We start from the raw sequence: 26,371 nt of genomic DNA on the forward strand, positions 1-26,371 counted from the left end.
TTTGTTATATTTCTTCTTAAAACTGCATTGTTGGTTGAGGGCTTGTAAGTAAGCATTTCACTGTAAGGGCCACATCTGTTGTATTCGGCACATGTGACAAATAACATTTGATTTGATGTGTTGTGGTGAACCACTCACCTTATATCTGCTTTTGGTCAGTTATCTTATGCCTCCATGTTGCAATACTGGCGACCCCGTGATGCTGAGCCCAATATCTCCTCATCTTTTCTACAGAATCGTGGAGGGCCTGACATGTCAGAGCAGAGTGCAGTGGTGATGGTCTCTGATGGGTCAAAACATCTCAGGTTGAACATGCTGATGGTGACAGAACCAGATGCAACTGGTGCTTCATGAACCCTGGCTGCATCATAGGGCTGCCTCTTGCTGCTTCTCAACTGTCAACGGAAAATGTCCACTTCTTGAAAATGTGTGACCATGTAAGGTTCCAATCTGAAGATGCTGTTTCTTATAACTGATCTGATACAAGCTTCTCTCTCCACTGGCTAATTCGCACCAGTCACAGACATTTGAGTCATATTGCAGATGCTCTTATCCAGAGTGACTCACAATAAGGAAGCTTTTGTTCTTGCGCATCACAAACACACCTGATTCAAATATTCAACTAATCAAGGTCTTCTCTCTGTCTGGACCATAATTAGCTGAATCAGGTGTGTTACTGCAGGGCTGGAATGAAACCCTGCACTCCAGGTAACTTTCCAGAACCAGAGTTGGATAGTTTTCCCTCTATCTCTCTCTGTCTCTCGCTCGCTCTCTCTCTCTCTCTGTGGTCACTCTCTCAGATGAATAGCCTGTCGGCGTCCTCTCTCTTTTTGTCTCTTATTTCAGACGGTTATAAATGTGTATCTAGACAGAAAATATAAAGAATGTAGTAGAGAGAGAAAGAGAGAGGTTGATAAAAAATATATTTACAGCCATTTCCCCTAAAACTGATTGGCTTTGACATTGTGAGTGATTGGATTGCCCACAGACAACATGTGACATGGCTAATGGGCAGACACAAGCAGAGAGACTGAGAGAGACAGATAGAGAGAGATGGACGGAGAGGGCATAGTATTTCTTCTGGCCCTGAGGGCGGTTTCTGTCCCAGGTAGTCCACAAAGGTTGGCTTTTTGGGAAAGATCACATAATGAAAGTTGTACAACTGAATGCATTCAACTGAAATGTGTCTTCCACATTTAACCCAACCGCTCTGAATCAGAGAGGTACGGGGGGCTGCCATAATCAACATCCACGTCTTCGATGCCCAGGGAACAGTGGGTTAACTGCCTTGCTCAGGCGGCAGAACGACAGATTTTTACCTTGTCAGCTCGGGGATTCGATCCAGCAACTTTTCGGTTACTGGCCGCCCAATGATTAACTGTGTGTGTGCGCGTGCGTGTCTGACTCCCAGCTCTGTTCACATCCTGTTATTTTCCTCCTCTTCAGAAACAAACAGAGAATTCCTGAGACTCGGATATCATGTCCTCTGTTGTGGTGGCGTCAAACAGTTTGGATAAATATGTGCAAGTGATGATAACGTTGCTACCTCGCTCTGTCTCTCATAATCATTATCCTTACCATTATTCGTTTTCACACAAACACACACTCGGTTGCGGCTCGGTGGAGTCCGTCAGTTCCCGGCCAGGACTGAAGAGGGAACCGTTGGCTTCCCTGTTTGGGATTTATCTTACTTTTTTTTTTATAGCGGCACACACCGAGAAGAGGTGTGTGTGTGTGTCTCCTCTCTCTCTGTTCGCGTTGGGTGGGAACACACATCAGGGATTGTAGCCGTTCGGATTTCAATCGGGACGCTTACAAATGAATGGAAATCACCACCGAACAGGACCAAGAAGACTCTTCCACCACCACCCACACCGAGCTCGCCCGATGCCCACTGTAATTTAGCTCCCGGTTAACACTGGGGCAAGCGTCTGCCCACGGACTGACTTCACGCGCGCCGGGCAGCAACATAGAGAAGAATGGAGGCGTTTTTCGCAGAGGTAAGCTGGGATGAGAGAATCGCTTTTCTGCCGTTGAACATTATTTTCCCCCGGTGCTGGTTGGCCTAATAATAGAAATATGAAATTACATGGTAGCCTGTCATAAGACCCGTTGTGTGAATATCGTTTGGACATTTTATTTGGTGTAGGCTATGATGATGGTTCAACAAGAATCCATTTATGGCCGACCCTCGACAGACACAAGCATAATAAAACTATTCGGGTAGGCTACGGGAGAAAATATAGTAGGTGTAGGTTATGTGTCACAATATCGAAAATATTTGCTTTCTCGCTCGCTCTCTCTCTCTCAATGTAGGCCAATGTCATCAACACAAGTGAATACTAGCCTACCTATCATATTAGACTAAAGTCTACTGACAGGATGTGCTAAAATGGCACCACACCACTCATCATGTAGCCTGCACTGCCATCCTCATCTGTCCATTCTCTCAGAGGACGAGAGGAGTAGCCTAATTGGCTAAATGCAGGCTGATCAGAAAATCGGCTAGTCTTTCCATAATGCTGCGTTTCGGATTAAGACCAGTCTGTTAAGGGAGAAAAGCGTGGTATTGTTACTAGTCAAGCTACTAACCTACTGGGGTATTAGTATGATCAGGGGGGGTCTTTCTACCCTCTCTGGGGTGGCTGTGTGGGGCTGTGTCTCGGAGAAGGAGGATGGGAGGTGTGGCTATTGCGGGATTTGAGGAGGGGTGGAGAGAGGAGGAAGAAGAGAGGGTGGTTGCTTCTGTACGATGAAGGCGAAATGGAAGGATACGAATTGACTGTAGGTGAGACAGCGAGTTGCGATGGCTATGGTTGTTATTACGATTTATTAACTCCATGTCCGAATCTCTCTCTCAAGTCAATTCAATTCAAAGGGGTTTTATTGGCATGGGAAACATAAGTTTACCATGTCAAAGCAAGTGAAATAAACAAAAGTGAGAAGAAACAAAACAACATCAACAATAAAAAAATTAAAAAACTATTTACAGTAAACATTGCACTCATAAAGGTTTCAAAGCGATAAAGGCATTTCAAGTGTTATATTATAAGCCATATACAGTGTTTTTAACAATGTGGAAATCTCTCTCTCTGTGTCCATCCTGACATCTGCTATTAAATGATTGATGAAACATCCCCGTCCCTCTTTTACGAAGCACTGGATTCCGTCACTGCAGAGAGAGAGAAGCCCTCTCATGTCTTGGTGTTTAAATTGCGTTGTTACCGATTCTCCCAGATCAATAAACTAATTTACGACTTTTCGCTCCGTCTCTTTTCCGGCGGCGCTAACAGATCTCTTGTCCGGTCACCAGTTTGCTAGCCCACTGAGTTTGGCCCAGTAGAAAACCTTATTCTATAAACTACATGTGTTTTCTGCAGGATAATCTATTATATGCTAATATATTGACAGGTTATTTTGACAATATAAGCCTGATAGGTTTAGACATGTTTGGTGTGTTCTTTGTTTCTAACACATAAAAACAAGGCCGCATTCATCCCCAATTCACCCCATTCAGTCCTGGGGATGGATGGTGCCCAACTTCCCCACAGTCCTTCCTCCTCCTCCTCCTCCTCATCTTCTTTCTCCTTTCTTCCCTCCTCCTTTCTCCTCACCTCCATCTCCTCCCTCTTTCTAAGTCATTCCATCATGGTGTTGTGGTTTTCATTTCTACACACACACACACACACACACACACACACACACACACACACACACACACACACGGATTGTCTCGTCTGTGCATTAATGTGTTATCCTCTAAATGTAAGCTACTTACCGCCATCCTTCTTTATCTCGATCTGATATCGCTTTATCAACCGCCCCTTCTTACTGTGACGTCATTCATTCGGTGTGCGTGAACACTACCAGTCAAAAGTTTAGAACGCCCCCATTTTTACAGTTTTTATTGACATTTTTTTGAAAGTCCAGTGAATAACCTGAAATGGTACGAAGGTAAACTGCCAGAGGTAAAAAATAAAAATAAAAGTTTTGGTTATCAAAAAAACTGAAAAATAAGGTACATTTCAGTTATAAAAAAATGCCTTTTTTCAGGGAACATGTAAAGGGTTAACCACTTACAGCTGTTCTGCAGTAATGGTCGTAAATTAAGCCTTGAAAGTTGACGCTAACAATTCCTACAGGTGTCCCAACTTTTGTTGATTACTTTGTCTGTATAAAAGCAGTGTTGGGACAGACTGTTACTACACCCTCTTAAGCATTATTTGCACGGTATTGTACTGGAAGGAAGTAGTATATTACTATCATAATGGAGAGAAAAAGGCAATTAATAAAGGAAGACCGACAGACCATTATAACCCTTAAAAGTGTAGGGTCTTTCCTTTATAGAAATTGCAAAGAAAGTCAAGGTGTCAGTGAGTACAGTTTCCTACACCATCAAAAGGTACTTTTGAGCACAGTCTCCAGCCTTAAACCCCGTCCAGCTGGTTTGGGATGAACTGGGCAGAAGGGTGAAAGCAAAGAAACCTACAAGTGCTACACATTTGTGCGAACTTTTGCAACAGTGTTGGGAAGACCTTTCCGAACAATATTTGATTTCCATTGTAGAAAGAATGCCACAAGTGTGTTCGGCTGTTATGTCTGCAAAAGGTGCCTAATTTTATGAGTCAAAAATATAGATACAATTTTGTTAAACAAAACTATTCCATAATTTATTTTTGTTTCCATTTGTTTATCTGTTCTATGCTTTAGTTTCAGAGTACATTAAGAGATTAAACTGTGTGAATTTCAATAAAAACTGGAATAATTGAGGTTCTAAAACTTTTGACCGGATAGTGTGTGTGTGTGTGTGTGTGTGTGTGTCTGTCTGTCTCCATGGGCGTTGTTACAGATGTAGTAAATCCTCTACACTGTGACTCAACACATCACACCTCCATATCCCTCGGCAACAGTGGAAGGGGCTGCCTGGCCGATAGGGGTCCACCACGGTCCTAGTGTCCCCCACCACATAAATACACATTGTAAAGATGACACTGTGTGACGTGTTGGACATTTATTCCAGTCTTCTTTCTCTCTCTTGCTCCCCATCTCCTTTACCTCTCTCTCTACTCTACCCCCCCCCTCCTAAATTCAATTTAAATTTGAGGGCTTTATTGGCATGGGGCACATATGTTAATATTGCCAAAGCAAGTGAAGTAGATAATGAACAAAACTGAAATAAACAATACAAATTTACGGAAAACATTACACTCACAGAAGTTCCAAAAGAATAAAGACATTTCAAATGTCATATTATGTGCAAATAGTTGTTGATAAATAAACATAAATATGGGTTGTATTTACAATGGTGTTTGTTCTTCACTGGTTGCCCTTTTCTTGCGGCAAAAGGTCACAAATCTTGCTGCTGTGATGGCACACTGTGGTATTTCAACCAGTAGATATGGGAGTTTATCAAAATTGGGTTAGTTTTCAAATTCTCTGTGGATCTGTGTAATCTGAGGGAAATATGTGTCTTTAATATGGTCATACATTTGGCAGGAGGTTAGGAAGTGCAGCTCAGTTTCCACCTAATTGTGTGGGCAGTGTGTCTTCTCTTGAGAGCAAGGCTATGCTCACTGAGTCTGTACATATTCAAAGCCTTCCTTACGTTTTGGTCAGTTACATTCTGTCACTGTATACTCTCTGTTTAGGGCCAAATAGCATCATAGCTTGCACTGTTTTTTGTTAATTCTTTGAAATCTGTTAAGTAATTATCTTTTAGTTTTCTCATGATTTGTTTGTGTTGCTGTCCTGGGGCTCTGTTGGGTCTGTTTATGTTTGTGAACAGAGCCCCAGGACCAGCTTGCTTAGGGGACTCTTCTCCAGGTTCATCTCTGTAGGTGATGACTTTGTTATTGAAGGTTTGGGAATCGCTTCCTTTTAGGTGGTTGTAGAATTTAACGGCTCTTTTCTGGATTTTGATAATTAGCGGGTATCGACCTAATTCAGAATTCTGCATACAGAGTCTCAATTTGGTGTTTGTCCCATATTGTGAATTCTTGGTTGGTGAGCAGATCCCAGACCTCACAACCATAAAGGGCAATAGATCGCCCTTCTTGCCTTGTCTCTCAGCTTGTTCACAGCTTTGTGGAAGTTACCTGTGGCGCTGATGTTTAGGCCGAGGTATGTATAGTTTTTGTGTGCTCTAGGGCAACGGTGTCTAGATGAAATTTGTTTTTCTGGTCCTGGCAACTGGACATTTTTTGGAGCACGAATATTTTTGTCTTACTGAGATTTACTGTCAGGGCCCAGGTCTGACAGAATCTGTGCAGAAGATCTAGGTGCTTCTATAGGCCCTCCTTGGTTAGGGACAGAAGCACCAGATCATCAGCAAACAGTAGACACTTGATTTCAGATTCTAGTAGGGTGAGGCCGGGTGCTGGAGACTGTTCTAGTGCCCTCGCCAATTCGTTAATATATATGTCAAAGAGGGTGGGACTTAAGCTGCATCCCTGTCTCACCCCACAGCGCTGTGGAAAGAAATGTGTGTGGTTTTGCCAATTTTAACCGCACACTTGTTGTTTGGTTAAAATTGGCAAAAAACACACATTTCTTTCCACAGCGCTGTGGGGTGAGACAGGGATGCATCTCTCTCTCTCTGTCTCTCTCTCTCTGTCTCTCTCTCTCTGTCTCTCTGTCTCTCTCTCTCTCTCTGTCTCTGTCTCTCTGTCTCTCTCTGTCTCTGTCTCTGTCTCTGTCTCTCTCTCTCTCTCTCTCTCTCTCTCTCTCTCTCTCTCTCTCTCTCTCTCTCTCTCCCTCTCTCCCTCTCGCTCTGTGTGTCTGTCAGACCCAGTGGCTGGGGTAAACTCTATACTGTGCCATGTTGATTCAATGTAAGCATGAGAGTGGCACATATTGTGTGTGTGTGTGTGTGTGTGTGTGTGTGTGTGTGTGTGTGTGTGTGTGTGTATACTACAGCAGTGTATATGAACTAATATATTCACTCTTATTAAAAGGTCTGTTCTGAATGAGTTATGGCTGCCAGACCTCCACTCTTTACATCATGATGAATTAGACAGGACTTACACACACACACACACACACACACACACACACACACACACACACACACACACACACACACACACACACACACACACACACACACACACACACACACACACACACAGGACTTATTTAGCCGGGCAGAGACCAACCCTCTGGGGGTCCTTTTCATCATAATTTCATTTATTTTCATTCCTTCATGATCCCTCCATCCCTCCCTCATACAGTTCCTCTCTCTCTCTCTCTCTATCTATCATCCCTCCCTCAGAGCAGGCAGCTGTCCCTCCCTCATACAGTTCCTCTCTCTCTCTCTCTCTCTCTCTCTCTATCATCCCTACCTCAGAGCAGGCAGCTGTCCCTCCCTCATACAGTTCCTCTCGCCTCTCTCTCTCTCTCTCTCTCTCTCTCTCTCTCTCTCTCTCTCAGTCTATCCTTCCTTCCTTCCTTCCTTCCTTCCTTCCTTCCTTCCTTCCTTCCTTCCTTCCTTCCTTCCTCTCTCTCTGTCTGTCTGTCATCCCTTTGTACAGTGTCTCTCCCTCTATTCCTTCCCCCTTTCTCTCTGGACAGAGAGAGAGATGTCAATGGGGTCCAGATCTCAACCGAGAGCGGGATTCCAGCTTTAGTCTCTAAACCTGGCAACCCAGGCAGAAAACCTGACGCCACACTGGCAACCCGAGCATGAAATGTCAGGTGACACTCCCCTTCTGTGGCCTGCACAACCCCCCCCCCTCATATTTAGATCAGTGGTGCGAAAGTCTGTGTCCTTGTGTGTCTCTCACTCTCTTTCTCTCTCTTTCACTCTCTGTTCACTTATGTGCAATGTGTGGCAGTGCTTCCCCTACAGTTGTGTAGGCGGTGCCTCTCTCTGTTGCCCCCTGCCTATAAGGATGAGTTGGGCTTCTATTGGTGCAATTGGTAATTTTCATGCCAGAGGATTTAGATGTTGCGTAAGGTGCCAGGGCACCCTGGCTGGATATTAAACTAGGGGAAAGACTGTTGTGTAGTTTAGTGTGTAGTGTGTAGTGTAAAGTGGGAAGGGTATGTTATAGTCATGCATAGAGTGTATGCTGATTCATTGGAGAGGAGAGAGAGAGAGCAGTCGCTTGAGATGTGTGACCTATTTTCAGCAGAACCAACCGCATTCGTTCTGCTGAGAGCTGCATCAGCTCTGCCTCTCTCCGTCGCTCTGTCTCCCCTCTCGCTTGTCTCTCTTTTTCCTCCCCCACAATCTCCGATCTCTTCATCCCTGGTACATGCCCCCGGCCGGTCTCTCTCCCCCCCCCCTCTCTTACCCCCTCTCTCTGTCTGTAGGCATGGGAGTAGTTCTCCATCTTTACAGCTGTCTTTCACACTCACTAAGAACACCAACTCCCAGTGTCCTTAGCTGTTTTCTCAACAAAAACACCATCTCCCAGCAACCTCAAGGTGCTAAAATTTAAAGGGTTAGGTATGGGGTTCCCGTGCGGCGCAGCGGTCTAAGGCACTGCATCTCAGTGCTAGAGGTGTCACTACAGACCCTGGTTTGATTCCAGACTGTATCACAATCGGCCGTGATTGGGAGTCCCATATGGCAGCACACAATAGGCCCAGCGTTGTCCGGGTTTGGGTTTGGCCGGGGTAGGCCGTCATTGTAAATAAGAATTTGTTCTTAACTGACTTTCCTAGTTAAATAAAGGATAAATATGTTTTTGTTGTTGTTGTTGTTATCCCTTATAGCAGGCTATTTTACACCTCCTTTCCTGTGCTGCTTATTTAGTCTGCTGTTTCCATGGCGCTCTGTCTCCATGGCGTTGCCATGGAGTCTGGTTGCCATGGCGTTTCTGGGGTTTGACTGTAGTTTAATCCAAGATCAGAGAGAATGTGATAATTAGCCAACTGCTCGAAATTAGGCTTGAATACACACACACACACACACACACACACACACACACACACACACACACACACACACACACACACACACACACACACACACACACACACACACACACACACACACACACACACACACACCCCCCAGGTTAATCCGCCAGGCTGCTGCCTCTCTGTGTGTGATGGGGTCTAATTTGTGTTTTAACTGGTTCAGAACTGTTTTAGCTCAGATGAATCATTCAGGTGTTCTGAGACACAGGAGACAGAAAGGAGCTCCAGCTTTAAATGACCTGAACTGCACTGAATACGCAAATGGAAGTCATTATACTAATCATAACTAATCTAGTACAATAGCTCAATAGACTCCCTAATGTGTGTGTGAGTGTGTGTGTATATGTGTGTGTATGTGTGTATGTGTGTGTGTGTATGTGTGAATGTGTGTGTGTATGTATGTATGTATGTATGTGTGTGTGTGTGTGTGTGTGTGTGTGTGTGTATGTGTGTATGTGTGAGTGTGTGTATGTGTGAATGTGTGTGTGTATGTATGTGTATGTGAGTGTGTGTATGTGTGTGTGTTCACTGCCAGGTGTTTGGTACCAGTGGAACTAACCCTACTGGCCTCTCTGACAGATCTGACTTATACACTGTCTGTACAAAACATTAAGAACACCTGCTCTTTCCTTGACATAGACTGACCAGGTGAATCCAGGTGAAAGCTATGATCCCTTATTGATGTCACTTGTTAAATCCTCTTCAATCAGTGTAGATGAAGGGGAGGAGACTGGTTAAAGAAGGATTATTAAGCCTTGAGACAATTGAGACATGTATTTTGTACGTGTGCCATTCAGATGGTGAATGGGCAAGGCAAAATATTTACGTGCCTTTGAACAGGGTATGGTAGTAGGTGGCAGGCGCACCGGTTTGTGTCAAGAACTGCAACGCTGCTGTGTTTTTCACTCCCAACAGTTTCCTGTGTATATCAAGAATGGTCCACCACCCAAAGGACATCCAGCCAACTTGACACAACTGCGGGAAGCATTGGAGTCAACATGGACCAGCATCCCTGTGGAACGCTTTCCACACCTTGTAGAGTTCATGTCCTGATGAATTGAGGCTGTTCTGAGGGCAACTCAATATTAGGAAGGTGTTCATAATGTTTGCTATACTCAGTGTATCGGGCCGGTATCAGCTCCATGACCACACACACACACACACACACACACACACACACACACACACACACACACATATACACACACACACACACACACACACGCACACACACCGCTCCTGCCAAACACCCATAATCTGCTGAGTGCATCACCTTGCTGATTGTATTATCACCTTTAATGGAATGTTACTGCAGGGAGGGAGGGAGGGAGGGAGGGAGGGAGGGAGGGAGGGAGAGTTCAAGGTTATAAGAGGAGACAAGAATCAATCTACAGCTGTCTCTCTGAGGTTGCTACGTTAAGCATATGCTCCTCCTCCTCACCTGATTAACCCCCTTATCGTCACGACGACCCCATGACCTATAGAGTCACACCCCCTGTCTTCTCTCCTCTTACCGATAGATATTTCAGTGAAGAGAGAGGGAAAGAGGGGTGGAGGGAAAGAGAGAGAGAGAGAGGCTGCAGGTCTGTGAGTTTAGATAGATATTTCAGTGAAGAGAGAGGGAAAGAGGGGTGGAGGGAAAGAGAGAGAGAGAGGCTGCAGGTCTGTGAGTTTATTACATGTCCAGTCCTCATTTATGTGGTTGTAGTTAATTTGTCTGTTGCAGCGTTAAGAGGCCCTAAATCACACACACACACACACACACACACACACACACACACACACACACACACACACACACACACACACACACACACACACACACACACACACACACACACACACACACAGAACTCCAGCCTCTCTCATTCACCCTTGACCCTGAGTCTCTCTAGGAAGACTGACATTTCCCCCTCTTCATCCTCCTCCGTCTCCTCCTTCTCTTCCTCTCTTTTCTTTGGCCTGTCGTCCATTAGCTGATGTCTGATTTATTTATATTCCCTCTCTTCCTCCTTCTGTCCTCTCCCTCCTCCACATCTCTCTCCCTCTCTCCCTCCTTCTGTCCTCTCCCTCCTCCACATCTCTCTCCCTCTCTCCCTCCTTCTGTCTTCTCCCTCCTCCACATCTCTCTCCCTCTCTCCCTCCTTCTGTCTTCTCCCTCCTCCACATCTCTCTCCCTCTCTCCCTCCTTCTGTCCTCTCCCTCCTCCACATCTCTCTCCCTCTCTCCCTCCTTCTGTCTTCTCCCTCCTCCACATCTCTCTCCCTCTCTCCCTCCTTCTGTCCTCTCCCTCCTCCACATCTCTCTCCCTCTCTCCCTCCTTCTGTCTTCTCCCTCCTCCACATCTCTCTCCCTCTCTCCCTCCTTCTGTCCTCTCCCTCCTCCACATCTCTCTCCCTCTCTCCCTCCTTCTGTCTTCTCCCTCCTCCACATCTCTCTCCCTCTCTCCCTCCTTCTGTCTTCTCCCTCCTCCACATCTCTCTCCCTCTCTCCCTCCTTCTGTCTTCTCCCTCCTCCACATCTCTCTCTCTGTCTCCCTCTTTTTCTCTCTCCCACACCCCATCCATCCCCTTCTTTTGCTCTCTCCCATTCTCCTCTTTTTCTCCCTCCCTTCTTTCTCTCCTTTAATTCCCTCCCTCCCCCCAGAAGCTGAACGACTGTCAGATGTCAACTGTTCCTGAGATGGTGTGATTACACCTCTCTCTCTCTCTCCTTCCCCCCTTCCCTCTGCTGTCTCTCATCCCCCTCTTTCTGTCACTCAGTCACCTCCCCTCCTTTCCTCTTTCACTCAGTCCTGTTGCTCTCATTCTCTCTTAGATTGATCCATTTCTCTGTGGCCTCTGATATGTCAACATGTTCAACTTTAACACAATTTTATTCACTGCAGTTAGTAGATTACTGATCCCCAATCTGTGACAAGTGCACTAGTGTGTGTGTGTGTGTGTGTGTGTGTGTGTGTGTGTGTGTGTGTGTGTGTGTGTGTGTGTGTGTGTGTGTGTGTGTGTGTGTGTGTGTGTGTGTGTTCCACAAAATGCCAGAGGAGTAGCCTAATGTAAATGTCACCTCACTGAGAGATGAGGAGATGGCAAACCTAACGGTCTTAAAAACGCTTGTTTGTGGTTATTTACTCATCCATCAGTCGTTTACCAGCATGCCACGATGCCTCAACGTTAGACATTAGACACTGCATTAACAACATACTACATGACAATCTAAATATTACTATGGGATTACAGTGCATACGATTTTATATACATGGTTGAAGGAATATTCAGTGCCGCCCTGTCAACCACTGGGCAGTGGTAGCCAGGGGTGAAAGGTGAGAGGTCGGGTGGGATTGATTGAGGTTTAACTTGTGAGTTATTGGAGGGGGGATTGTGTGTGTCTGTGTCTATATGAGTAGGTATGTGTTGAAATGCACAGCCATCCGTGTCTGTCTGGAGTCTGGTAAGAGGCAAGTGGAGGAAGGCAGGTCATTTATAAACCTCCTTTCTCCATCTCCCTCTCCCCATCCCTCCCCTCTGGAGAGTGCATCCCTTAAAAACCTCCCATCGATCTGCAGCAGAGAGAGAGAGAGAGAGAGAGAGAGAGAGAGAGAGAGAGAGAGAGAGAAGGGCATGTAGAAAGATAATGAAGGAGAGTGATGGAGAATGAAGTAGAGATGAAGGGAGGAATGAAGCATGCCCTATAAGGGCACAAGGCGAGACCCAGATGCAGACACAGGAAGCAGATGGTCGAGTCCAAGAAGTTTATTAACAATCCAAAAGGGGTAGGCAAGAGAATGGTCGTGGACTGGCAAAAAGTCAAAACCAGTTCAGATATCCAGAGGTACAGAATGGCAGGCGGGTTCGAGGTCAGGGCAGGCAGAATGGCCAGGCAGGCGGGAATGGAGTCCAGAAAACAGGCAAAGGTCAAAACCAGGAGGACTAGTAGAAGAGAATAGAAAAGTAGGCGCACGGGAAAAAACACGCTGGTTGACTTGAACATACAAGACGAACTGGCATAGAGAGACAGGAAACACAGGGATAAATACACTGGGGAAAACAAGCGACACCTGGATGGGGTGGAGACAATCACAAGGACAGGTGCAACAGATCAGGGCGTGACATGGCCATTCCTCAGTGATCATGAGCACCATTGATAGAAAAAGAAAATAGGGTTCAAAAGCGTTCTTCTGCTGTCCCCATAGGAGAACCTTTTTGGGTTCTAGGTAGAATCCTTTTGAGTTCCATGTACTGTAGAACTCTCTGTGGAAAGGGTTCTACATGGAATCCAAAAGGGTTCTACCTGGAACCAAAATGGTTTTTCAAAGGGTTCTCTTATGGGGACAGCTGAATAACTCTTTAAGGTTCTAGATAGCACCGTTTCTGTATAAAGTGTATAAAATAGATCATTCAAATACTGAGCTATAATGTATGCTCCTAAAAAAATGGCAAATTCTATTATTTAAACTAATAAAAATTTTCTGAGAAAGAGATTTTGTTTGACAAGTAATAAAAACGATTCTCCAAAAGGTAGGAGGGGTCAAAATGATTGACATCCCTGTTTTCAATACCTTTCAATACCCCACCTGCTGAGGATAACGGCACTGAGCCTCTTTCTAAAATGTTTTAAGAGTAAGGAACATATTGGGAGGGATCTGAGAACATTCCTCCATACAGATTCCTTCCAGATCCTTGATGTCCTTCGTCTACGCTTATGGACTGCCCTCTTCAATGGGTTTCAAGTCCTGAGACTAAGATGGCCATTGCAAAATGTTGATTTTGTGGCCAGTTAACCATTTCTTTGTGGATTTTGATGTGTGCTTTGGGTTATTGTCTTGCTGGAAGATCCACTTGTGGCCAAGTTTCAGCCTCCTGGCAGAGTCAACCAGGTTTTTAACTAAAATGTTCCGGTACTGGGTAAAGTTCATGATGCTGTTGACCTTAACAAGGGCCCCAGGACCAGTGGAAGCAAATTATCCCCATAACATCAAAGAACCACCACCATATTTTACAGTAGGTATGGGGTTTCTGTTCTGCTTATGTCTTCTCATTTAGACGCCAAACCCACCACTGGTGTGCCTGGCCAAAGACCTCTATGTTCATGTCATCAAATGTAAACACCTGGAGTTTGCTAAGTGAAATTGCCACACGCACACCAGTGGTGGGTTTGGTGTTGAAATAAGAATGCAGGCCGTCAATCATTTCAGACCCCCACTGTACATGTAATCAACAGTAACTGTACCTAGTGGATAATATATCCCTATCAGCTATAGACCTCACAAAGTGTGTGTGTATTTGGCACTGGCCCTGGGTGTTTAACTCACAGTACAGGAGCGACACCCTTCACCCTGCAGCTCCACCCCGAGCTACCCAGCTGGGTGTGTTTTCTGCCTGGTTAACTCCACAGCCTTTGTCGGGAGTGTGTGTAGGTGTGTGTGTTGTCATGCGGGGAGTAGGGGGTTGCCGGGGGGTGTGGGCCATCTGTTGCTAAAACAATAAGTCTCTTCTCCTCCTCTTCCTCCTCTCTCCACCCCTCTTTTTCTCACTCTCCTTTCAGATGTGCACATCTGGGCTGCGTTCAGTATGTTCTGGACCGTTCAGTTGAACGGAAACGTTGCTGTACTGAACGACCAGATGAAAAACGGGGAGGGGTTGTGGAGATATATACTGTCATTGGTTGTGGTTTGGGAAACGCTGTCACCGTGGCCACTGCCCTTAAAATACTTCACAAATGTCTTCAAGCCACACCTCGCCACACCCGCCAAACGGGAGCAAACGTACCTCAGAGTCTGTTCAAGTGGCTACAAGAACGTTTTGGGGAAACGTGTCGTTCAGTACAAACCGTTCCGCAACGTAGCAAATGTTGAAGCGAACTGAACGCACCTCAGGTATCCTTGATTTTTCAGGGTCCTCCTTCTGTCACCCCCTACCCACCCTTCTATACCTCTCCCTCCCTCACCCCTCCCTCACCCTCACCTCCTTTACATGTAATACAGTAGTCCCCCCCGTGTTGGGGTAGTGTAGGGGTCAGGGGTTAGAGGTCACTGACTGGCTGAAAGGTAGCTTTGTGTTCGAGGGACTGAATAAATATGACACTTCCTCTTTCTCCACCTCTATCACCCTGTCTCTCTTTCTTTACCCCCCCTTCTCTCCTTCTCTCTCTCCCTACCTCTCTACTACAGAGGACACGTATCTCTCTCCTTCTCTCTCTCCCTACCTCTCTACTACAGAGGACATGTATCTCTCTCCTTCTCTCTCTCCCTACCTCTCTACTACAGAGGACACGTATCTCTCTCCTTCTCTCTCTCCCTACCTCTCTACTACAGAGGACATGTATCTCTCTCCTTCTCTCTCTCCCTACCTCTCTACTACAGAGGACATGTATCTCTCTCCTTCTCTCTCTCCCTACCTCTCTACTACAGAGGACATGTATCTCTCTCCTTCTCTCTCTCCCTACCTCTCTACTACAGAGGACATGTATCTCTCTCCTTCTCTCTCTCCCTACCTCTCTACTACAGAGGACATGTATCTCTCTCCTTCTCTCTCTCCCTACCTCTCTACTACAGAGGACATGTATCTCTCTCCTTCTCTCTCTCCCTACCTCTCTACTACAGAGGACATGTATCTCTCTCCTTCTCTCTCTCCCTACCTCTCTACTACAGAGGACATGTATCTCTCTCCTTCTCTCTCTCCCTACCTCTCTACTACAGAGGACATGTATCTCTCTCCTTCTCTCTCTCCCTACCTCTCTACTACAGAGGACATGTATCTCTCTCCTCTCTCTCCCTACCTCTCTACTACAGAGGTCATGTATCTCTCTCCTTCTCTCTCTCCCTACCTCTCTACTACAGAGGACAGGTATCTCTCTCCTTCTCTCTCTCCCTACCTCTCTACTACAGAGGACATGTATCTCTCTCCTTCTCTCTCTCCCTACCTCTCTACTACAGAGGACATGTATCTCTCTCCTTCTCTCTCTCCCTACCTCTCTACTACAGAGGACACGTATCTCTCTCCTTCTCTCTCTCCCTACCTCTCTACTACAGAGGACATGTATCTCTCTCCTTCTCTCTCTCCCTACCTCTCTACTACAGAGGACATGTATCTCTCTCCTTCTCTCTCTCCCTACCTCTCTACTACAGAGGACATGTATCTCTCTCCTTCTCTCTCTCCCTACCTCTCTACTACAGAGGACATGTATCTCTCTCCTTCTCTCTCTCCCTACCTCTCTACTACAGAGGACATGTATCTCTCTCCTTCTCTCTCTCCCTACCTCTCTACTACAGAGGACATGTATCTCTCTCCTTCTCTCTCTCCCTACCTCTCTACTACAGAGGACATGTATCTCTCTCCTTCTCTCTCTCCCTACCTCTCTACTACAGAGGACATGTATCTCTCTCCTTCTCTCTCTCCCTACCTCTCTACTACAGAGGACATGTATCTCTCTCCTTCTCTCTCTCCCTACCTCTCTACTACAGAGGACATGTATCTCTCTCCTTCTCTCTCTCCCTACCTCTCTACTACAGAGGACATGTATCTCTCTCCTTCTCTCTCTCCCTACCTCTCTACTACAGAGGACATGTATCTCTCTCCTTCTCTCTCTCCCTACCTCTCTACTACAGAGGACATGTATCTCTCTCCTTCTCTCTCTCCCTACCTCTCTACTACAGAGGACATGTATCTCTCTCCTTCTCTCTCTCCCTACCTCTCTACTACAGAGGACATGTATCTCTCTCCTTCTCTCTCTCCCTACCTCTCTACTACAGAGGACATGTATCTCTCTCCTTCTCTCTCTCCCTACCTCTCTACTACAGAGGACATGTATCTCTCTCCTTCTCTCTCTCCCTACCTCTCTACTACAGAGGACATGTATCTCTCTCCTTCTCTCTCTCCCTACCTCTCTACTACAGAGGACATGTATCTCTCTCCTTCTCTCTCTCCCTACCTCTCTACTACAGAGGACATGTATCTCTCTCCTTCTCTCTCTCCCTACCTCTCTACTACAGAGGACATGTATCTCTCTCCTTCTCTCTCTCCCTACCTCTCTACTACAGAGGACATGTATCTCTCTCCTTCTCTCTCTCCCTACCTCTCTACTACAGAGGACATGTATCTCTCTCCTTCTCTCTCTCCCTACCTCTCTACTACAGAGGACATGTATCTCTCTCCTTCTCTCTCTCCCTACCTCTCTACTACAGAGGACATGTATCTCTCTCCTTCTCTCTCTCCCTACCTCTCTACTACAGAGGACATGTATCTCTCTCCTTCTCTCTCTCCCTACCTCTCTACTACAGAGGACATGTATCTCTCTCCTTCTCTCTCTCCCTACCTCTCTACTACAGAGGACATGTATCTCTCTCCTTCTCTCTCTCCCTACCTCTCTACTACAGAGGACATGTATCTCTCTCCTTCTCTCTCTCCCTACCTCTCTACTACAGAGGACATGTATCTCTCTCCTTCTCTCTCTCCCTACCTCTCTACTACAGAGGACATGTATCTCTCTCCTTCTCTCTCTCCCTACCTCTCTACTACAGAGGACATGTATCTCTCTCCTTCTCTCTCTCCCTACCTCTCTACTACAGAGGACATGTATCTCTCTCCTTCTCTCTCTCCCTACCTCTCTACTACAGAGGACATGTATCTCTCTCCTTCTCTCTCTCCCTACCTCTCTACTACAGAGGACATGTATCTCTCTCCTTCTCTCTCTCCCTACCTCTCTACTACAGAGGACATGTACTCTCTCTCCTTCTCTCTCTCCCTACCTCTCTACTACAGAGGACATGTATCTCTCTCCTTCTCTCTCTCCCTACCTCTCTACTACAGAGGACATGTATCTCTCTCCTTCTCTCTCTCCCTACCTCTCTACTACAGAGGACATGTATCTCTCTCCTTCTCTCTCTCCCTACCTCTCTACTACAGAGGACATGTATCTCTCTCCTTCTCTCTCTCCCTACCTCTCTACTACAGAGGACATGTATCTCTCTCCTTCTCTCTCTCCCTACCTCTCTACAGAGGACATGTATCTCTCTCCTTCTCTCTCTCCCTACCTCTCTACTACAGAGGACATGTATCTCTCTCCTTCTCTCTCTCCCTACCTCTCTACTACAGAGGACATGTATCTCTCTCCTTCTCTCTCTCCCTACCTCTCTACTACAGAGGACATGTATCTCTCTCCTTCTCTCTCTCCCTACCTCTCTACTACAGAGGACATGTATCTCTCTCCTTCTCTCTCTCCCTACCTCTCTACTACAGAGGACATGTATCTCTCTCCTTCTCTCTCTCCCTACCTCTCTACTACAGAGGACATGTATCTCTCTCCTTCTCTCTCTCCCTACCTCTCTACTACAGAGGACATGTATCTCTCTCCTTCTCTCTCTCCCTACCTCTCTACTACAGAGGACATGTATCTCTCTCCTTCTCTCTCTCCCTACCTCTCTACTACAGAGGACATGTATCTCTCTCCTTCTCTCTCTCCCTACCTCTCTACTACAGAGGACATGTATCTCTCTCCTTCTCTCTCTCCCTACCTCTCTACTACAGAGGACATGTATCTCTCTCCTTCTCTCTCTCCCTACCTCTCTACTACAGAGGACATGTATCTCTCTCCTTCTCTCTCTCCCTACCTCTCTACTACAGAGGACATGTATCTCTCTCCTTCTCTCTCTCCCTACCTCTCTACTACAGAGGACATGTATCTCTCTCCTTCTCTCTCTCCCTACCTCTCTACTACAGAGGACATGTATCTCTCTCCTTCTCTCTCTCCCTACCTCTCTACTACAGAGGACATGTATCTCTCTCCTTCTCTCTCTCCCTACCTCTCTACTACAGAGGACATGTATCTCTCTCCTTCTCTCTCTCCCTACCTCTCTACTACAGAGGACATGTATCTCTCTCCTTCTCTCTCTCCCTACCTCTCTACTACAGAGGACATGTATCTCTCTCCTTCTCTCTCTCCCTACCTCTCTACTACAGAGGACATGTATCTCTCTCCTTCTCTCTCTCCCTACCTCTCTACTACAGAGGACATGTATCTCTCTCCTTCTCTCTCTCCCTACCTCTCTACTACAGAGGACATGTATCTCTCTCCTTCTCTCTCTCCCTACCTCTCTACTACAGAGGACATGTATCTCTCTCCTTCTCTCTCTCCCTACCTCTCTACTACAGAGGACATGTATCTCTCTCCTTCTCTCTCTCCCTACCTCTCTACTACAGAGGACATGTATCTCTCTCCTTCTCTCTCTCCCTACCTCTCTACTACAGAGGACATGTATCTCTCTCCTTCTCTCTCTCCCTACCTCTCTACTACAGAGGACATGTATCTCTCTCCTTCTCTCTCTCCCTACCTCTCTACTACAGAGGACATGTATCTCTCTCCTTCTCTCTCTCCCTACCTCTCTACTACAGAGGACATGTATCTCTCTCCTTCTCTCTCTCCCTACCTCTCTACTACAGAGGACATGTATCTCTCTCCTTCTCTCTCTCCCTACCTCTCTACCACAGAGGACATGTATCTCTCTCCTTCTCTCTCTCCCTACCTCTCTACCACAGAGGACATGTATCTCTCTCCTTCTCTCTCTCCCTACCTCTCTACTACAGAGGACATGTATCTCTCTCCTTCTCTCTCTCCCTACCTCTCTACTACAGAGGACATGTATCTCTCTCCTTCTCTCTCTCCCTACCTCTCTACTACAGAGGACATGTATCTCTCTCCTTCTCTCTCTCCCTACCTCTCTACTACAGAGGACATGTATCTCTCTCCTTCTCTCTCTCCCTACCTCTCTACTACAGAGGACATGTATCTCTCTCCTTCTCTCTCTCCCTACCTCTCTACTACAGAGGACATGTATCTCTCTCCTTCTCTCTCTCCCTACCTCTCTACTACAGAGGACATGTATCTCTCTCCTTCTCTCTCTCCCTACCTCTCTACTACAGAGGACATGTTTCTCTCTCCTTCTCTTCTATCCCTTTATGTATTTCTGTCTGACAAACACAGACTCTCTCTCTGACCGACAGTGTTGTTGTTGTGTTAGAATGCTGCTTCGACATCAGGACCCAGCCGTGTCTCGCTGTGCTCCCCTCAAGCACATCTGGGTCATCTGTCTGAGAACACACACACACACACACACACACACACACACACACACACACACACACACACACACACAGACTAGAGAATATGGCTTGAAGAACTAGTGTTTCTTACTAGATTGGAACTTGTAGCTGTGGCATACAGTAAGGCTGTAGACACAATTCTACCTATGTACGTGTAAGTTGGGCTTACGGTGTGTGTGTGTGTGTGTGTGTGTGTGTGTTGTCATGCAGGAGTAGGGGGTTTGCCAAGGGGTGTGGGCCGTCTGTTGCTAAAACAATTTGTCTCTCCTCCTCCTGTCTTCACCCCTCTTTGCTGTGTTCTCTACAGCCCTACGTAGCTATGTGTGTTTGGCCACATCAAAGTGATGCGATTATGTTTTTGCATCATAATGCATCAAGGTACGTTTCTTCTCTGCTGAAAGGGCTTTATCTTGAAAAGCTGACTGCTGACATCCACAATATGTTTTTGAGATTGTATTATCAGTGTAATAATGGACAAAGCATTGAGTGTATACGATTCCTTTATCCTGGTGGGTGTGTTATAGTAACCGTGTGTGTGTGTGTGTGTGTGTGTGTGTGTGTGTGTGTGTGTGTGTGTGTGTGTGTGTGTGTGTGTGTGTGTGTGTGTGTGTTGCAGGGGGCCCGTGTATGGGTCAAGGAGAAGGAGCAGCTGGTCCCCTCTACTGTCAGCTCCTGTGGTGACGGAACCCTGGTCCTCACTACCGACTATGGAGAGGTACAACACACACACACACACACACACACACACACACACACACACACACACACACACACACACACACTAAACAGAAATTCATCACAAAGATCTGCAGCAATGGATGCCAGCCTTGCTAGTATTGCACACACACACCATGTCAGTGTTATTCATACTCTGGTTTTCCTTCCAGAATACATACTTCTTTTCTTTATCCACCATTTTCTCTCTTTCTCTCTCTCTTTCGCTCTCTCTCTCTCTCTCCTGGTGGTATAGGTGTTTAAATGTTAGCTCGGCTGATGGTGAATTTTTAATAGGGAATCAGCAAGATCGGAAAGAGACAGGGGAGTCAATGGGAGGATACGGCAGAGGGGGACAGGGGAGGGAGAGGGCAGAGGGGGACAGGGGAGGGAGAGGACAGAGGGGGACAGGGGAGGGAGAGGGCAGAGGGGGACAGGGGAGGGAGAGGACAGAGGGGGACAGGGGAGGGAGAGGACAGAGGGGGACAGGGGAGGGAGAGGGCAGAGGGGGACAGGGGAGGGAGAGGGCAGAGGGGGACAGGGGAGGGAGAGGACAGAGGGGGACAGGGGAGGGAGAGGGCAGAGGGGGACAGGGGAGGGAGAGGGCAGAGGGGGACAGGGGAGGGAGAGGACAGAGGGGGACAGGGGAGGGAGAGGGCAGAGGGGGACAGGGGAGGGAGAGGACAGAGGGGGGACAGGGGAGGGAGAGGACAGAGGGGGACAGGGGAGGGAGAGGGCAGAGGGGGACAGGGGAGGGAGAGGACAGAGGGGGACAGGGGAGGGAGAGGACAGAGGGGGACAGGGGAGGGAGAGGACAGAGGGGGACAGGGGAGGGAGAGGGCAGAGGGGGACAGGGGAGGGAGAGGGCAGAGGGGGACAGGGGAGGGAGAGGACAGAGGGGGACAGGGGAGGGAGAGGACAGAGGGGGACAGGGGAGGGAGAGGGCAGAGGGGGACAGGGGAGGGAGAGGGCAGAGGGGGACAGGGGAGGGAGAGGACAGAGGGGGACAGGGGAGGGAGAGGGCAGAGGGGGACAGGGGAGGGAGAGGACAGAGGGGGACAGGGGAGGGAGAGGGCAGAGGGGGACAGGGGAGGGAGAGGGCAGAGGGGGACAGGGGAGGGAGAGGGCAGAGGGGGACAGGGGAGGGAGAGGACAGAGGGGGACAGGGGAGGGAGAGGACAGAGGGGGACAGGGGAGGGAGAGGGCAGAGGGGGACAGGGGAGGGAGAGGGCAGAGGGGGACAGGGGAGGGAGAGGACAGAGGGGGACAGGGGAGGGAGAGGGCAGAGGGGGACAGGGGAGGGAGAGGGCAGAGGGGGACAGGGGAGGGAGAGGACAGAGGGGGACAGGGGAGGGAGAGGACAGAGGGGGACAGGGGAGGGAGAGGGCAGAGGGGGACAGGGGAGGGAGAGGACAGAGGGGGACAGGGGAGGGAGAGGACAGAGGGGGACAGGGGAGGGAGAGGACAGAGGGGGACAGGGGAGGGAGAGGACAGAGGGGGACAGGGAGAAAGGGGGAGGAGAGGATTACAGGATGTTATCGATGCAAACAGACATTGTCCTCTTTCTAATGTGAGACTTCTCCCTGTCTCTCTGGTCCTGGAAGACACAGACTCTGACCCAGTTCACCCTGACTGGGCCATGCTCTGCTGACTACTACTACTGACGCTTAGGGCTGGTTTCCCGAACACAGACGAAGCCTAATCCTCGACTAAAAAGCATTTTAAATGGAGATTCTCCATTGAGTTTGATTTTAGTCCAGGACTAGGCTTCGTCTGTTTCTGGGAAAGTGCCCCTTCAGGTTAAGGGAGGTTAGAGGGCGTTCTAGTTGTGTCGTAACACCGTAAAGAGACAACAGTTGGTGAAATGAGCGCAGCGGAGTTACAGTGTTGCCATCGATCAACCGCGTTCTAAAACGTGTGTATTTGTGCCGGACTGTCTGATCCTAGACCTGTGTTGAAGCCAGCTAACTATGGGATGGGGGCCGTCATTCTAGGTTACCGTGGAAACGGCCAGAGAGTCACAGTGGAGGGATTCTCTGTATGTGTTCGTCTGTGATTGGCTGGCGGTGTCATCACATGGATGCGTGTATCACTCACTGGATTGGCTTCCATCTCGGTGTCTGTGAAAACATCACACTGGATACACACACACACACACACACACACACACACACACACACACACACACACACACACACACACACACACACACACACACACACACACACATACTGTATACTAGTAACTGTGAGTCACATTGATTTGTTGGTCATAAGATCGGAAGATCAATGCACTCTAAAAGTGTGTGTGTGTGTTTTGGTGTGTGGGTGTGTACATGTGCATGTGCGTGTGTGAGGGGTACTGCTCAGCCGCTACAAAGAGTTAGACATATCCTCCACACACACACACACACACACACACACACACACACACACACACACACACACACACACACACACACACACACACACACACACACACACACACACACAGGCTGTGTTAGAGCTGGGTTATTCAGAGAGAAAGTAATGTGACCTGGATTTCAGCGGCTAGCGTGAAAGCTGCAGTGAGAGCTCACGTGAGAACAGGATCCGCTCCAGGGACCAGTCCACACACACACACACACACACACACACACACACATCTGGATAGACACCCACATGTACACATACACACCTGCACCTGTAGAGTCTTCTGTTGTTTCTCTCCATCTCTCTCTCTTTCCATATCTCTCTCCATCTCTCTCTTTCTCTCTCTCTCCATCTCTCTCTCTTTCCATATCTCTCTCCATCTCTCTCTTTCTCTCTCTCTCCATCTCTCTCTCTTTCCATATCTCTCTCCATCTCTCTCTTTCTCTCTCTCTCCATCTCTCTCTCTTTCCATATCTCTCTCCATCTCTCTCTTTCTCTCTCTCTCCATCTCTCTCTCTTTCCATATCTCTCTACATCTCTCTCTTTCTCTCTCTCTCTCCATCTCTCTCTTTCTCTCTCTCTCTCCATCTCTCTCTCTTTCCATCTCTCTCTCCATCTCTCTCTTTCTCTCTCTCTCTCCATCTCTCTCTCTTTCATCTCTCTCTCCATCTCTCTCTTTCTCTCTCTCCATCTCTCTCTCTTTCCATATCTCTCTCCATCTCGTTCTTTCTCTCTCTCTCACATACACTCATATTATGCTCTCTTAATCCACATCACTCTGCAGTTCACAGTGCAGCGAGAGAGAGATGCAGTGTCCACCTCTCTCTCCCTCTATATCTCTCTCTCTCTCTCTTTCTCTCCCTCTATATCTCTCTCTCGCTCTCTCTCTTTCTCTCCCTCTATATCTCTCTCTCGCTCTCTCTCTTTCTCTCCCTCTATATCTCTCTCACTCTCTCTCTTTCTCTCCGTCTATATCTCTCTCACTCTCTCTTTCTCTCCCTCTATATCTCTCTCACTCTCTCTCTTTCTCTCCCTCTATATCTCTCTCTCGCTCTCTCTCTTTCTCTCCCTCTATATCTCTCTCACTCTCTCTCTTTCTCTCCCTCTATATCTCTCACTCTCTCTCTTTCTCTCCCTCTATATCTCTCTCTCGCTCTCTCTCTTTCTCTACCTCTATATCTCTCTCACTCTCTCTCTTTCTCTCCCTCTATATCTCTCCCTCGCTCTCTCTCTTTCTCTCCCTCTATATCTCTCTCTCGCTCTCTCTCTCTTTCTCTACCTCTATATCTCTCTCTCTTTCTCTCCCTCTATATCTCTCTCTCTTTCTCTCCCTCAATATCTCTCTCTCTCCCTCTATATCTCTCTCTCCCTCTATCTCTCTCTCGCTCTCTCTTTCTCTCCCTCTATATCTCTCTCGCCCTCCATATCTCTCTCTCGCTCTCTCTCTTTCTCTACCTCTATATCTCTCTCTTTCTCTACCTCTATCTCTCTCTCTCTCTCGCTCTCTCTCTCTCCCTCTATATCTCTCTCTCGCTCTCTCTCTCTCTCTCTCCCTCTATATCTCTCTCTCGCTCTCTCTCTTTCTCTCCCTCTATATCTCTCGCTATATCTCTCTCTCACTCTCTCTCTTTCTCTACCTCTCTTTCTCTCTATATATCTCTCTCTTTCTCTACCTCTCTTTCTCTCTATATATCTCTCTCTTTCTCTACCTCTCTTTCTCTCTATATATCTCTCTCTTTCTCTACCTCTCTTTCTCTCTATATCTCTCTCTCTCACTCTCTCTCTTTCTCTACCTCTCTTTCTCTCTATATATCGCTCTCTTTCTCTACCTCTCTTTCTCTCTATATATATCTCTCGCTCTCTCTCTCTCCCTCTATATCTCTCTCTCGCTCTCTCTCTTTCTCTACCTCTATATCTCTCGCTATATCTCTCTCTCACTCTCTCTCTCTCTATATATCTCTCTCTCTCTTTCTCTACCTCTCTTTCTCTCTATATCTCTCTCTCTTTCTCTCTATATATGTTTCTCCCTCCACCATTTATAACCAGAGACACAAATTAGACTAAGTTAACCATGCTCCACTTCTCTCTCTCCCTCTCTCATTCTCTCTTCTTCACTTGCTCTGTCTTTCATTCTTGGCTCATTCTCGCTCTCCTCATTTTGTCTCTCTCATCATCCATTTTTAAACTATCCTAGTGTAGAAAATGTGGGGGGTTCTGCTTTGTGTGTGTGTGTGTGTGTGTGTGTGTGTGTGTGTGTGTGTGTGTGTGTGTGTGTGTGTGTGTGTGTGTGTGTGTTATTCAACGATAAACTGAATCAACACACACACTCAGCCCACTCTAAAACACACCAGAGGGCAAAAGAACAGAAGGAGACATTTTATTCAAAACATTTTTTTACTCCTCTACAGTACTTCTACAGGCTCTTACTCAATAGTCTGAACACACACCAACACACACACACACACACACACACACACACACACTGACCATTCACACAGGGAGCGGGGCTCGAGATTCAATCTGAACGAGAGAAGGAGTGGGGGAAGGGGAAAGGAGAGTGGGAGGAGGAGGAGAGGGAGGAGAGGTAGCAGGGCCAGGCCAAGGAGAGAAATTAATGTAGTAGGAAAGAGGGGAGGCAGAGAGAGGAAGATATGAAAGGAAAAGAGGGATAGAAAGAAAGGGAGAGGGATAAAGAGATGGTAGAGAAGGAAATGGACCCAGAGACTAAGAACTGAGGAAGATAGGTGAGTGTATATGCAGAGGAATGGAGACAGAGAGGGAGAAGGGGGAGAAAATGGAGAGGGAGAAGAGAGAGAGAAGGGGAGAGAGAGAGGGAGAGGGGGAGAGAGAGAGAGAAAAGGTGGAGAGAGAGAAGAGAGAGAAGGAGAAGAGAAAGAGAGGGGGGAGAGAGAGAAAGAGAGAGAGAAGGGGGAGAGAGAGAGAGGTGGAGAGAGAGAAGGAGAAGAGAAAGAGAGGGGAGAGAGAGAAAGAGAGAGAGAAGGGAGAGAGAGAGAAGGGGGAGAGAGAGAAGAGAGAGAAGGAGAAGAGAAAGAGAGGGGAGAGAGAGGGAAAAGAGAGAGGAGGAGAAGAGAGAGAAGGATAAGAGAGAGGGAGAAGAGAGAGAAGGAGAAGAGAAAGAGAGGGGAGAGAGAGGGAAAAGAGAGAGGAGGAGAAGAGAGAGAAGGAGAAGAGACAGAGAAGAGAGAGGGAGAAGGAGAAGGGAGAGAG

The 26,371-nt window shown here is 47.3% G+C and overlaps 1 protein-coding gene across 1 annotated transcript in view; it reads left to right on the forward strand.

Annotated features, from left to right (window-relative positions):
• Positions 1–1,345: 1,345 nt before the first annotated feature.
• LOC106574531 (unconventional myosin-X-like) overlaps positions 1,346–26,371 on the forward strand; it is a 72,648-nt gene continuing 47,622 nt past the window's right edge. Inside the window, 2 exon segments of the mRNA XM_045697683.1 lie at positions 1,346–2,000; positions 20,635–20,733. Coding sequence (XP_045553639.1) covers positions 1,980–2,000; positions 20,635–20,733 — 120 coding nt within the window. The 5' untranslated portion in view covers positions 1,346–1,979.

Source organism: Salmo salar, chromosome ssa16 (assembly GCF_905237065.1).
Source record: "Salmo salar chromosome ssa16, Ssal_v3.1, whole genome shotgun sequence".
Lineage (NCBI taxonomy): Eukaryota > Metazoa > Chordata > Actinopteri > Salmoniformes > Salmonidae > Salmo > Salmo salar.